General features: G+C 42.1%; 3 protein-coding genes across 3 annotated transcripts; 1 reads left to right on the top strand and 2 right to left on the bottom strand.

The window, feature by feature from the left end:
* Positions 1–1,644: 1,644 nt before the first annotated feature.
* On the top strand, positions 1,645–2,364 carry LOC129582868 (uncharacterized). Its single transcript, XM_055474492.1, has one exon. It carries the CDS (start codon positions 1,645–1,647, stop codon positions 2,362–2,364), a length of 720 nt encoding a protein of 239 aa, XP_055330467.1.
* A 2,857-nt stretch (positions 2,365–5,221) lies between these two features.
* LOC129582672 (uncharacterized) lies at positions 5,222–7,982 on the bottom strand. The gene is made up of 2 exons (XM_055474248.1): positions 7,404–7,982; positions 5,222–6,809 (listed from the first exon to the last, which is right to left on the bottom strand). The coding sequence occupies exons 1-2, from the start codon at positions 7,596–7,598 to the stop codon at positions 5,334–5,336; spliced, it is 1,671 nt and encodes a 556-aa protein (XP_055330223.1). The 5' UTR covers positions 7,599–7,982; the 3' UTR covers positions 5,222–5,333.
* Positions 7,983–9,814: 1,832 nt separating this feature from the next.
* Positions 9,815–14,329, bottom strand: LOC129582891 (T-complex protein 1 subunit gamma-like). Its single transcript, XM_055474520.1, has 11 exons — positions 14,126–14,329; positions 13,921–13,982; positions 13,802–13,852; positions 13,557–13,716; positions 13,290–13,494; positions 12,611–12,799; positions 12,211–12,492; positions 11,522–11,807; positions 10,940–11,080; positions 10,737–10,865; positions 9,815–10,260 (listed from the first exon to the last, which is right to left on the bottom strand). The coding sequence occupies exons 1-11, from the start codon at positions 14,157–14,159 to the stop codon at positions 10,138–10,140; spliced, it is 1,662 nt and encodes a 553-aa protein (XP_055330495.1). The 5' UTR covers positions 14,160–14,329; the 3' UTR covers positions 9,815–10,137.
* Positions 14,330–14,885: the final 556 nt, after the last annotated feature.

Below are 14,885 nucleotides of genomic sequence, written 5' to 3'. Positions count from 1 at the left end.
TTTGTACAGATTCTGTATATTTAGTGTTTTGTTAACTGACCAGCCGCAATGCGTTCGTTAGCGCGGTAATTGTTAAGGTGTATTGTCCCGCTTTTACCGCTAAGTAAGACAGTGATCATTCTTGTGTCGAGCATTTGTTTTAATAAATTTGATCATCTGGTATAATTACGACAGAAACGGACAAGCGGCAAGTGACATGCGCGCGCCGGTGCGGCGTACAAACGCCGGCTGACCTCGATGGAATACTTGGTGTGGTTTGCGTAAAGAACATGTTTGTGCTGATATCTGTACAGATATGTTCGTTAGGCGTACGTTATAGTCTATAGTCTGCACCACCCATTCGGTACAATTATATCGACAATCCGACCGGGAATTAAATACTTCGTATAATTAGAATTTATGCAAAAGGTCACGTACAAGCTTACAATGGCAAACGTTAACGGTTTACGCCCGTTATTTAAAAACAAATTAAGCATAAAATCTACACAATTATTGCTTGCAGTTGCGGGTTTTAAAATGCAGTGTGGCGTTTGCATTGCAGTGTTCGCATAAAAACATAATCACCGTCTTAAACTATTTTGACAGAAAACAGACCACGAAATCTGCAGGTGAATATTTAGTTTTACGAGGAAGTATAGACCAGAAGAACCCATTAACGCTGCATTGTAATTAAATTTTATTATCTTTAACGCATAGATATATAACTGCATATTCAACACATACTACAAATTTTGTTCGATGGGTTTGTTTTCTGTTAACTGGCAGGCGAACTTACAGTATACTTTAATTAATAAAGTTTACTATTCAGAAATCTGAAATCAGTACATTAACTTTCGCATTAACATGTTACTTTTTCGTTTAGTTGTAATATTTACAACGTTAATTTCTCGGATATTTGCACCGTATCCTAAAATCGACGCTGGACCGGATACATTACTTGGCTATCTGGTCCAATTCGGATCAGCGCCCAGCACATTCGTTCCATATTCTAATCCACATTTTAGAGGCAACCAGGCCGGCGCTTTCCAGGCTATATCCCAGTATTTCAACAGCCAATCAACGTACAATGCTTCTGGTTATTCTCCAGCAGCCTATGCAGCTCCTGCTCCCTATGTTAACATGACCCCTGGTGCTGATAACTATCCACCGCCACAGTATTATAATACTGCAGCGCCTCCAGCCTATCCTGCAACGCCTGCCCCGTATCCTACCACAACCCCAATTCCCGTGTATGCACCGCCGACACCAGCTCCATATTATTATCCCACTACCGGGTCGTATAATCCAGCGCCTCCAGCTTATGTAACAGATACAACAACGGCTGCACCGTACTACAACCCGACACTGCATTTGGAGCAGTACGCAAAGCCGCCTGCTCCGTCGTACAGCAGTGCGACCACTGGTCAGCCAGTATACGTACAGCCTGCACCAGCTCCTATTAATTACAGCTCTCCTGTGTCGTACAATCCAGTGCCTTCGGCTTACGCGTCAGATACGACAACTGTCGCACCTTACTATAAGCCGACGCTACATTTGGACCAATACGCACAGCCGCCGTCGTACAGCAGTGTGACCACTGGTCAGCCTGTTTATAACACACAACCTGTTCCGGATCAAGGATACGGCTATGCACCAGCCCCAACAATGTCCTACGGCGACCAGACAAAACCTGCATACAACGCTCAACCAGAATATGCGACCATTTCAGCTCCTTATAAGCCAGCTGGACAGGGAGATTACGCAGCAGCCCCATTGATGAATAACCAGACACTGGGGAATTATAGTTACTACCAACCACCGGCGCCGTATTACGCTATGACCTCGACACCAGCACCGTATTACGCCATGACCTCGACACCGGCGTCGTATTACGCCATGGCCTCGACACCAGCGCCGTATTCTACAACAATGCCGTCCGTTTATAATCCTTCTTATACGTCCACAGTTCCTTACTACAATCCCACGTTACATCTCGAGAAATACCCAAAAGCGCCAGAAACATACAACGACGCTTCATCGGTGCCGTTAGCGTCATACTATAATCTGATGACCCCGGCACCGTACGTTTCTCCCCCTTCATTATCCCGTGCGGTGCAGTATGTACCTGCACTGGAAGTATCATCGGGACTATATGGCACCGGTGATGTAGGTTATGCCGGCTACAATAAACCACCGGAAGTGGTGTATCCTGCCGATTCATCCGATGGTCCGAAGCAGTACTGGCCATCGATGTTGGTATACGCGTCAGCAGGATCTTTACTACCTGTGGAGTACAACTCCTATCCTCCCCAAGAAACCATCCAATATGACAATGGCAAATATTCGAGACGGAAGTCGACCGGACGTGCGGTGTTTCCTCGTTGAAGAAATGTGGCGTTTGCTTAGCTAGTTCTGTGCACTGTGCACAGTGGAACTACGCGTGTTATAGACATTTACATTTTAAAGGCCAAGCCGAAGCGCACCAATAAAGTTGGAGATCATCAGGGACCTAAAAGGTGTAGTGTAGACGAAGTTGTACAGTTTATATTTCCCGAAAATAGTGCTTGAATAACTCTTGTCAAACTATAATTGTTATGTCAAAGCGGGAGTAAAATTCCATGTATATAACAATGCTTAGTTGTATATATTTATATATAGATATTTTGTTTCGTTGGTCGCAAACAGTTAAGTATTAATAATACATTCGGTACTCGGAAGCAGCGCCAAAGAACCTCCATTTTTGCTGTATTAATTGAACTTTTGTTATCACTTCCCAATGGGAAGTTCCCATGGTCAAGGAAACTTAATTAAACACAGAGATAACACTATGTACTCTGTACAAGCCCTACTCGTAGCGTAATGAGGCCATATATGAGGTGTCATAAAATAATACAGTAACTGTTTAATTTAGATTCAGGCATAATTTGAAAGTTTAATTGGAAACGTGTCCGCAAACCGATTGATTTATGTACTTTGAACAGTGCCTTCAAGGTTTATGCTGTTAGACAGCTGGCAATGCCACACTCAAGCTTAGCGAAAGCTTGTAAAAGAATTTCGAAGCATCTATCTCATTGTCGACGTCGGATGTAAGAAGCACCAAACTCAATCAAAATCACCACAGAAACTGTATTGCTTAATCTCATCAACAGAACCCAGAAAACCGCTTTCTATAACAGGGTACAGTTTTTCTATCATCTATACTTCTATAATTCTGTTCGACAACATGCAATTTATAACGCATGCAGTATGCAATGCAGACGCCACACAGCTACCTTTTGTAAAAAAATGCATAGACTGTACAGCAGCAGAACGTATTTCCAGTTTATCCGAAACTCAAATTACCATATTTTATCTTGTTGTCCACATAACTCGTTACTCCATCGTCATAAGATTATCAGGATGCCACGGTGTCGCCAATCTTCTAACGGTATCAATCACACAAATTCATACAAGGCACTGACGGATGTTCATTCAGCGCATAAAGGGGGTAAAGTACAGAGAGTCCACTGAAGAACGAACGGTCCTTCTTACTCATCAATCATAATCGTTAATCAATCACCAGGAAAACGGCAATGGTTTGCGAGTGCGAACATGAGGCATACCATACGCACTAGTTTTCAGGAAGTGTCTGGATTCGATATAGTAGATGACGGAGTCAGCTTTCTCATCTACACTCAGTTCACCGTACGTCTCCTCCATCACCGACCGAACCTTGTAACATCCAGGCAGTAATGCACGCGTACCATCAGGATTGAAGAACACTTCATGTGCATCGTACAGCTGCTGCTCATATTCCACATCCAGGGCATTTTGGTTAACGTCCACACCATCGCCACCATCCGATTTCGCGCTTCGGGCCAGTCGTCGCTGACGGCAAATCTCCGGCGGTGTGCGCAAATAAATCATCGCATCCATTTCTTTGAGATAGCCAGTGCGTATACCGGCGTTATAATAATTCTGGATCATCTTCACATCATCAGCACTCGAGTACCCCATCTTCGAATTAACAACGGCGAAAATGCGTGCCGCCGACAAAGGCGATCTTTCATAGATGTGGATGCCACCGAAAGGCCCCTTGCCACACACCCCCGCATAGCTATCGATCAACCCTTTTTGTAGGTCACGAAAGGTTTTGCTGTCAAACTCGCCTTCATGAAACTGCGCAATTCGATCCGGTCCCCAGAATCCCCAGCGCTCACTGGGCACTTCATGGACGCACCAGAGAGGCCGCAATTCCTGTATTCGATGCAAGAGACTGGTTTTGCCAGCTCCGTTGCCGCCTTCCAGGGCAAAACGAAAATTCCCACCAAAGCTCGATTCCATTTCATAATGCAGCGACCTTTACATCTGCAAAAGTCATCGTCAACCACGCACCGTTCGAAACTTATGAAGCAGTCTGTTTTTTTCACCACTAATTAACTCTAACACACCCATAAAAACTGCTGGCTCATGTGCATTCCTTAAGAGTTAAGTACGTAGTTGCACAAAGTGAACTGAACCCGCACTAATAGCTGATGAGTGGCAACTTCCATCCTGACACAGTTGTGGAGCATGTCACCTGATAAACCGAAAAAAACACTAAGCCGTGGCACAACTGTCAACGCCCATAGGAAATTAAGCACAGTCCACTACTGATTAAGCACACTCCATGGTGAAACAAGTGCACTGCAACAAATGCTAGCAACCAGTTGCGGTAATTCGTTGTCCAGTACGAATAATGTATCAGTAAGTAGACAGGCATTAATGAATTAATCGCATGGCGCAAAAACTGGCAGACGCAGACGCGAGAAGATTGGACTGGCGCATGGGGCGCACCGAAATTTTCGAAGAAAATCGTAGAAAAGTGACCTAAAAAACGAACAAAATCATAGAAAAGTGGCTTTTTGGAGCCACTTTTCTACGATTTTCCTCAAATTTTCGGCCATTTTCCAAATGGCGCGAAGTCGTGCGCCACCCCCTTCCAAAAAGCTAAAGACGGGCCTGGGCATTATAATTAAGTTATTGTATTTCCTGGAATTTTTTCGGATGTGGTGTGCGGTTTGTGTTATGCTCTTGGTTTCCGTCGGAAAGTTCTGGAAGAGCATGTTGACAGTTAAAATAAGTATCGGTTTAATTAATTACAAATTATTAATAGCAGGTTTTTGGATTTAGAACTTGACCGACTAATGCGCATGGCCATGGTACTTAAAAAAATGGTCACTGTTCTACTAGCGCACCAAATAATACTTTGTATATGATCTCTTCTTGTCGTCCATTTACACAAAGAGCCAGAGTTATGAACAAAGTTTGCTAATTCAACATTATTAGTGCCAAAAGTGCGGGATTATTTGGGATTTATCGTAAACAAGATAAATTTATATATGCCCAGAAATATGGCGAGCGTTGTTAATCTTCATTAATGGTGCATCGTCCAAAGACACAACATTTTTTGCCACAATGTCCCGAAAAGTTTCGTTCAGTTGATCCAACCCACTGCCTTCCGCTACCCCTTCGTTATGCACAAAACTAGGGGTCACCGAATGGAAGCCGGTCGGCGATTTCTTCGGTAGATGAAATGTTTCCGAGCACAATCCACTCTTTGATAAAAAACAATTTTCATAACCCAGACTACATGTGTTGGAAAAATTTTGCTGATTGGGTTTGCCGAAGGGCAATGTGTATTCCGGTGTGGATTTAGCATAAACATCCGGTGACGGGTTTGTATTGGAAACATAAACGAAATCCGTCGGTGACGTCTGCGCGGATTTTAATCCGGCCACTTCAGTGCGCAGTGTGCCAACGGTTTCAAAAATAATGTTGACTTTTTTCAGTAAATCGTTGACATCTTTATGGAGGTGTATATTCTCGGTAGAATCCACGATCTGCAAATCTACCCGTGAATGGAACGAGTTTTCTAGTGAGGTGATTCTGGCGTCTTGCTCGTCGTTCTTAAGCTGCACTTCCGTTACCGTTTCCGATAAGCCGGGTAAAACGGCAGTCGTTTTCGACAGCTCTGACACTTTTGCTTCTTGTTCATACAACGCTTTCTGTAGACGTTTTACTTCATCGAACAGTAGTTGGAAATCTTCTTGGTGTTTTAAAAATTGCTCATTGTTTTGTACGTGATCATTGCGCTGTGAAGCATAGCCGATTTGACGATCCAGGTTAATTAAACCGTCTTGTAAACCGGCAATCTGATCATGGAACTCCATCTGCACATTGGCCAACTTTTGTCCTAATCCGTAGCAGTTATCCATGCAGTTCTTCTGATCCGCAGCGATACCATTCAGTGCCGTACTATGCATGCGAATTTCCGCATCAGCGTGCTCCAGTCGTTCTTGCACAGTCTTCACATCATTAGCCAGTCCATCGTGAATTTTGTGCAATTCTTTCGTGTTATCGCCTAACGCTTTTTTACCGTCATCGGTGACCTTTCGAATTTCATCGTGCACCCCATCTTGGTTATTCCGCAACGTATTGACGACAGAAGTAAAATTCGTCTGGACTTCCAGAACCGATGTCATCTTCTGGAAGAGCTGATCTTGCAACTGGGTGACCTTTTGGGCGAACAGATCTAAGCGATGCTCGATCGTGTCCAAGCGGTGTACACATTTGTCTTGAAAGGTAGTTTCGGTTTGCTGCTGTATTTCGGTGACGGCACGGTGGAATTCAGTATGTACTTGGGCGTTCCTGGTGGAGATTTCATCGCGTAACCCGAGAATTTCGGTTTGCAGTAAGGAGAACGATTTATCCACACTGCGGCACCAGTCCAATAAAGTAGTACTGAGCTTTTCCATCTCCGGCATGCATACGCTCAAACTACTCGTCATTTTGGTTAACTGGCCATACATCTGTAAGTAAAAATTAACCCTTGCAGTCTACGAGGACAGCTGTAGAAGTACAGATACGCTAAAACACCAAACTAGACAGTAGACATATGCTTGCCGTACAAGTGCCGCACGTTTAATAGGGCAGAGGAAATTTTGAAATTTAGAACTTTTTTTAATGAAGCGGCAAAACTTAGTTCGTTAAGCGATCAAATCATCGGTTTAAAATATTAGATATGCAGTTATACTATTGCAATTCAATTTTAATACATTTAAATCAAATTATTTAAAAAATGCAGTGCAAGGCAATATAATACTTTTGAAATTTACCATTCATACTTCGTATATCAAAGCAGTCATGTATACAACGTTTTTTCTTCTTAGATAACGATATTATATTTTTGAAACGATGTTGTAATGTTGCATTACAAGTTTCTGCCTAAATTTTGCAGATTGCATTCTCGCTTATTATTAAAAGCTTAAACATCTGATGCTTAAAAAACGTCAAAACAAGAAAGAAGGCTTTTCAGAACTTTTGTGGAATTGGCCTTTTACAGACGCTAGTGTCAAATATTTTATCGGTGCAGTGCATTTAGCAAAAATGTATAAGGAACGTACTGCGAGATTGGTTTGAAACTCATGTCTACTGATTTCTGACTGCGTATCAAAAATCCCCGCTGGCGACGGTTGATCGCGTGCAGTGGTGAAAGAACTGGTGGATGGGCGTCGCACATGGGAACCCATGGCCGTCACTGGGGATGACGCTCGATTGGTGTTTCCAGAATCCAAAGATCCAGTCGTAGCGCTTTGCATTATGCAGTAATTACTCGCTCGTATATTATGAGAATTAAGCTGGAATTCAACAAACTGAAGGGTTAAAGAAACCTTGCTATAATTACGCTGTAGAAATTTGATTTACAGATAGCTGCAACAAATGAACTAATCCAGCAGGCACTTGATAAGTAAGGTACGGTTTCGCATCTGATGCAATTATGTAAAATTTCAGTAAGATAAGAAATCATAAAAAAATGTCCTTATTAAGACTTATTTACTTGGACGCACCAAATGAAATTTATAAGCATAGTACATGCATTATTAAAAAAATCCTGCTGAGTAAAATCAACTTTCGATTAAGAGGTTGTATGCTTTTGGCGTCGTCGTGCGTCTGCTTTTGGCGTCGTCGTGCGTCGTAGTATGCTTTAAGCGTCGTCGTGAGTCTTTGAAAAATTGTAACGGCTAAATGCTAAATATTGCATGCCTAAAAGCCAAAAATGCTTACCATTAGTGCTACTGCTTACTCGTCGTCGTTACTTGCTTACTGTCGTCTGTCGTATAAAGTGATTGTTGCTGGTACATATTATTATGCAGGATACACCAGCTGACTACTTCGAGTAGCAAGACGGATCTGCAGCTACGTACGAGTACCTAGGGTACTTTAAGTAATATGCCATTATTAACCTGTATAGCGGCATTAACAATATTAATGTCACAGTACTGTAGTATTTTGATGTATTCGAGTCGAAGAATATAGGTACAGAGTATATTACAGTACTTACTTATAAAACCAATATAACCATATTAGTAAGTAGTGATATTATAAAAATGTCTTACTGTCTAACCAGTGTGGGTGACCTTGGCAACACTACAGCGTATGCATTTTTTTGTTGATCAAATTTATTATACGTGATCCCATTCTAAAATTTAAAATTTTTACTACTGTAGGAAAATGCACATTGGAAGTTTGGAACGCATTGGCCATGGCCGAAAACTGCAGCGAAGTAGCCCTTGTGTGCCGGTAGTCACTGTGGGCTGTAAATTACAAGGTTCTGCGTTGACAAACACCAGCAGCAGGACCACGTGGTCACGGTCGAATTTACGTATGTACTTTTGTAGAATACAGAATGACAGACTACAGAACAAGACCGCTTTGATCAAATTGAAAGCCAGTAAAACAAGCAAATCTTATATAGTGTAATTCGCCCAAGAAGTTCTCTGCCAAAAAGTTTACTTCAGTACTAGTGCTAGCCAACCAACCAAAAATTTAATTTGATAATCAAAAGTCCATTAAATCTTATGCGCTCCGATAGCTGTCTTTCGGCTGGTGTAAACGGATGCCGATTTCTCAAATTTTTTAGGTCTTCTGTACATGTCCATACTAGAGTAGGCTGAGTAGCTTGTTATGTTCGGCTGTCAATACAAACCACGCCCCGAGGACGGTGTTGAGCGACCAATGATTGGCGCTGATCTGAGCCTGTCATGCTGGGTTGGTGATCCTCTGGCGGCATTGTTGGGTGACGTGGTTTGAACTCAGAGAAAACCGTTCCCATTAGCATATTCATCATCTGTACAACGGTCGCGGATACGGTGGGCCGGACATCTGCATTCGAGGTAACTTTAACAGCCTGGACATCACTAATGTCACGCATATATAGTAGCAGGGGAACGGACACTGGCTATCAACGCTGCCGTAGCGACGTATCTGTGTCCGGTGCGGTCATACGCGCTGCTCCCACAACCGCGGGACATCCGTGATATCTTTGAAAAATTCATGGATATCACGCTGATGTATCCGCACCGGCAATTTTCCGCCACGTGCTAGCTTCAGTTTGAATGTTCACCGGATGTTGATTAGTACTTTATCTGGAAGTACAAGGGAGTGTTTCTATCGTTGCCGAGTCGTCATTTCCTGCATAAGCTTGACCGTTTAATTAACCATCCATTTATGCGCGTTTCCTTGCCATACTATCAAGGGGGACCCGCTGATCCACTGTACTGTGCCCAAACGATCACCGTTTTCTGGTCCGAGCCAAACTGGGGTGGACAAATCGTGTTGGGCGCGGTCGGACACGACCCAGGAGAAGTGGTTTACCCAACGCGGAACCGTGGCGTCTTAATGCGGAAGTTTTCGAGGCATAATCCTCCAAGAAAGTTTCAAATTTCAAACATTTAACGCTGTCACACTGTACGTTCAGCATTTTATTGAGTTATGGTTGTTGAAATTGTTATTTTGTTAGTATACTTAATTCAGTAATTTTTCTGGCATTTATTCTGCATTTTCTCTTTTTCTTCCGCTCTTGTTTTACTGGTTTCTCCTACAACGGCTTCGTATCGGCTTTCGAAATCGGGATAATTTGGTAACGACAAATGTTAGTCAATAATTTTGAACAGCACTAAAATTTTCAGTTAAAGTTAACAAAAACGAGAAAACCAGAGGAACCGTCCGGAACAGCATAAAAAGTACTTAACAAACTCACCACTATTAGGAAAAAACACATACGACTGCAATGTCCGTCAAAAACAATGGACCGATCCACTTCATTATATAAAAAAAGATCTTTTTCCAAGTCTCCACTCAGTCATCCCGCATTGACTCTTCCGTCGGACCGGAGATCTGCGGCCCGGCCGGCTTGTCCACATCGGAAGCTTTCTTGGCACCGCTGACAATGTCATCAATGCGCAGTAATAAAATCGCCGTCTAAAACAACAAAACACTGAAGCATTTAAGCAATCAACATTCTTATTTTCTCCAAAGAATTTACAGACATGTCAATTTTCCTGAGAAAATAACGTGCCACCAGCAAAACTTCATATCTACGAGTATTTAACTTATTAGTTACTGTATTACTAAAAGCGTGAATTTTATCGATAGTAATTCAATAAAGCAATAAAAAAATTCAGCAACACTATTGATGAATCAATGATCAATCAAGTCATCAGTCGTTCATTCATGACATAATTATTTGAATTTTTTTCATCTTCGCTGATAACTACCGGTAGATTATGTTCGTCATTAATACGAATTACGAACTGAACAATTCACAAACTCAGCAACTCGTAACTAAACGATTCACCATCATTAATTATTACACATAATTACTTCTTATAAACCGATATATAGAATTCTTATAGTTCAGCAATATACGCGCGGGGACATAACAACACATCACGTACCTCGACGGCTGTTTTGTAGGTCTGCATCTTGACAGCCAACGGCTCCCAGACACCGTACTCCTTCATATCGACGATCTCCCCGGTGGTCCCATTAACACCCCACGTTCCACCGGCGGTGCTGTGTTTAGCCTGTTTAACAGCGAAGGTATCGACATATAATTCGCTCCGAAAACAAGACAAGAAAACCATATCGAAAAACTTACCCGCAGTGCGGTCAGCGTCCGAATCGGACTAGCACCACAATTCTGCGCCAGCGTACGCGGAATAATCTCCAGCGCCGTTCCCACGGCGGCATAAGGTCCTTTGCGTACACCGCTCAGCTCCTCGGCTTTCTTGGCAATAGCCTACAATAAATATCATGCAAAGTAAGTCGCTGCCACAAACCAGTTTATCAACTGCTACTGTTGATTACATGATGAACACACTTCAGTATTTTGCAAAAAAGAATACTTCTACCGTACAGATATATGAGTAATATCAAACAAAAATAATGCAAACAGTTTTAACTGAATAATTACTCGTACTAATAAAGATGCTTCAAACAGTAATGTCGGTACTGAGAGCAGTACCACACAACAACAAAAATACACAGCCGAATTCGTTTCAACTTATGAAAACGGTTTAGTTCGTGCCAGTTATTCGTAGAGTTCCTGCGTAGTGATTTTACGCTCGTATTAACCATATAATTAAATCTGTTCAGTTGAACTATCCTGACAGCAAAACATATACTCGTAGGATCACACATTACATGTGACAAGTAAAAGGTGAGCAACGGAAATGTATACCTGAGACAGAAACATCTCCACGGCGCCGCCGCCAGGTACGATTCTCGGCTCCAGAATTACATTACGCGCCACGTTCATGGCATCATTCATATTGCGTTCCACCTCGTTAAGCATGTCCTTGCTGCCCCCGCGCAACAGGATAGTGCACGCCTTGGGCTGCTTGCACTCAGTGACGAAAATCCAGTACTCATCGCCAAGCTTCTCCACATTAAACAAACCGGCCTGTGTTCCCACATCCTCCTCTCGCAGCTCATCGGTCCGGTTGACAATGCGCGCGCCACAAGCTCTACACGATTAACAAAACTATATGACAGGATAAGCAAAAAGATTTGGCTTGAAGAAAAAATAGATATCAGAATTAGGAAAAAAATTCAAATAACCCTGTCCCAGCATTAAGACTGTAACTTGTACATGTATCTCGTCACTAATCACCGCACTGGATAGTCGAGAATGCGATGTTTTAATGCTACTACTAAACTACAATTAACACCATCTTCTTGCTAAACTATGACTATGCCAAACAGCCATCATAACCCTAATGACAAAAAGTCTAATTAAATTATTTTAAAATATTGTTTCTTTATTTCAGCAAAATACGCTAACCAAAATTAGCTAAAGATCAAATGTTCGAAAACATTCGAATTCCTTAAAAAAAGGACCAGTTCCCATTAATCAAAGTAATTACGAACCTGGCTAAGCGATTATTGTCGGTTTTGCGCAAGCGACGTATGGCCGTGATGCCGGCTTTCAGAAGAAAATGCTGCGCTAGATCGGAAACACCCTTCTCGGTGAAGACCACGTCCGGTTTGAACTGGATGATCTCGTCGCACATCTGTTTGATGTACTCTTCCTCCAGCTGTAGAATGCGCGTGAAGTCCGCTTCATTGCTGATTTCGATGTTCGTCTGGCTTTCACCTTTCTTGTACTCCAGGTTACAGTCAAGCAGAATGATTCGTGGATTCACAATCCTCCTGTTAACAATACCGTGTAAGTAACCTTACAGACAGAATAAGAGAATACATTTAGTATTTTGTACCATTAAAAATATGAGCGGTGTCTAAAAACAAAAAAAGTTTACGGTGAGCTTACCGTTTCATTTTCGGATGCGTAACGTCCTTGTTGATCATTACACCATCTAAAACACGTGAATCTTCCACAGCACCACCAGGAACCTTTTCAATTTTAGCATATCGTTTAATGTCCACCTCGCGGCGACCATTTTCTTCAATTGAAACCGTTTTTACTGCCTGGTACGCCAATTCGCACGCCAACTTATCCCTGCAAACGATAAACAAACAGTGTACACGCGTTGCAACTTTTCCAGAATTTTTAAATTTTCGACTGACCCATTCAGGCAATAACGTAAGACTCACATAAAACACCGCACGTGTTCAAGCAGACACACGCAAAGCAAATCACAAAGCATTTAAGCATCACAAGAACAAAAAATAAGAATTTTATCCACTATTGTAGAAAATTAAGAATTTTATCAATTTCCACAATCGATCCTATGAATTTCAGAAAAACATTTCGACATCACCGTAATCTTTTAACAGTTAAATTTTCAGTAACAACTACTTGAATTATTATTTAACAACTACCTGAATTATTATTCACCAATCAATAAATTATTAATTTTTTTACGATGCCGGAAAACGAAAAATTCCCGGAATTACTGCAAAAATTATCTCGTGATTCACATATAAAAATCGATCATTTTAAAACAATTACAATAATTCAGAAGTAAATAAAATGTAAATTTTCCTACCAGTTTCCGAGCATTTTCGTCCCCAGACATGTGCTGATGATTTTAATCATCTCCTCGCGATTATTGGGATCCAGAGAGACACTGATCTGGTCGGAGCGCAGCAGGACGATGATATCTTCCAGCGCTTGACGATAGGCGCTGATGATAACGGTGGGATGCAGCTGCTGCTGTAAAAACGGCTCCCCGGCCGTCAGCATTTCCCCCGCTACAAAACCATCCATATTGTGCACGCAATCACCGAAAAGATTCAATTAAAATCCTTAGTACCGAGAACGATAACCGACGTGGTTCCGTCGCCCACTTCTTCGTCCTGCGTCCGCGAGATTTCAATCATCGACTTAGCAGCCGGATGCTGGACGGTGATTTCGCGGAGAATACAGTTGCCGTCGTTTGTAATGACAATTCCCCCCGTGGGATCCATCAGCATCTGCAGTAAATAATTTTTGAACAATTCAGAAACCCGAAAATCGCAAGAAAATCATCCTTATTATGAAAATTTATTCCAGACTCACCTTCAGCATGGCGCGCGGACCCAGACATGTCCGGATTATATCAGCCACATTCTGGAATTATTTTTAAAAAAATGATTGGGCGAAAGTAGCTGGGATAAGGGTAAAGAACTGCGGCGAACCTTAGCAGCGGCGATGTTGCCTAACTGAACTTTCCGTCCTGATTCACGTTTCGTATTCTGATCTGTAACGGCACAACCCTGATTATCTGCGTTCAAAATGGACTGACGAGTTATAAATCCTCCTCAGTATGGAAAAAGCGACAGTTGTTTGGAGCTTATGACAGAAAACTCCGTCGTCCAAACGAAAGAGTCGGAGAGAACTTACTAAGAACCAAGATCGGACGGCTTCCGAGCATCATTTTTGGGATCAACTGGAGAGATTACGGATGTCACAACGATATGCGGAAACTCAGGAAAGGCTGGCAGTCACAGAGCTATTGTAACAGTAATATTGAAAGAAGACTGGAAGACCGGAAAACAGTAAAACGAAAATAGAATATAAAAATTCCTGATTCCTGATTCCATATAAAACGACTCCAAATGAGTGAGCAACTTTTGAGATTGCGAACGACCAGTGTTTGCTTGTACGTAACGCTCAGGCGAACGGTGGTCTTCATTGCGACTGCTGTTTGTATTTATTCTGACTGCTTAATTCTGTGGCTGACATAGCGACATTTTCAAATTTAGTTTCAGATGCTATGGTTGTCCACTTGTCCACGGATTCCACTGTGTTTAGTTTCGTGTATTTCGGACCTAATAAAAATGTATTATAAGTTTACAACGGTATCGTAAGAGTCTAAGACGTAATCATTAACACTTTGAACAGAAGGTAAATCAGATTGGGTAAGTAGGTAATAGGTATCTTAGGTGAGTTAGGGTATATAAACTATGGCGTATTAGCTGAAGTAAATGAACATAATTATTATATGCATGCACCGTGTGCCGGGCTTACCGGTATACAGTGTACCGTCTTATGGCCGGTCGATCATGGCATCTTACTAGTCTATGAAACATGGTTTAGTTGTGTTGATTGTTGAACACGTTTTGCAATCTATTAAATTGTTTACCGAGCTAATACTGGTCTG

Source organism: Paramacrobiotus metropolitanus, unplaced genomic scaffold (assembly GCF_019649055.1).
Source record: "Paramacrobiotus metropolitanus isolate TYO unplaced genomic scaffold, Prichtersi_v1.0 Parri_scaffold0000008, whole genome shotgun sequence".
Taxonomy (NCBI): Eukaryota; Metazoa; Tardigrada; class Eutardigrada; order Parachela; family Macrobiotidae; genus Paramacrobiotus; species Paramacrobiotus metropolitanus.
Note: the sequence above shows the minus strand (reverse complement) of the source record. Positions and strands in the feature narration are given on the sequence as shown.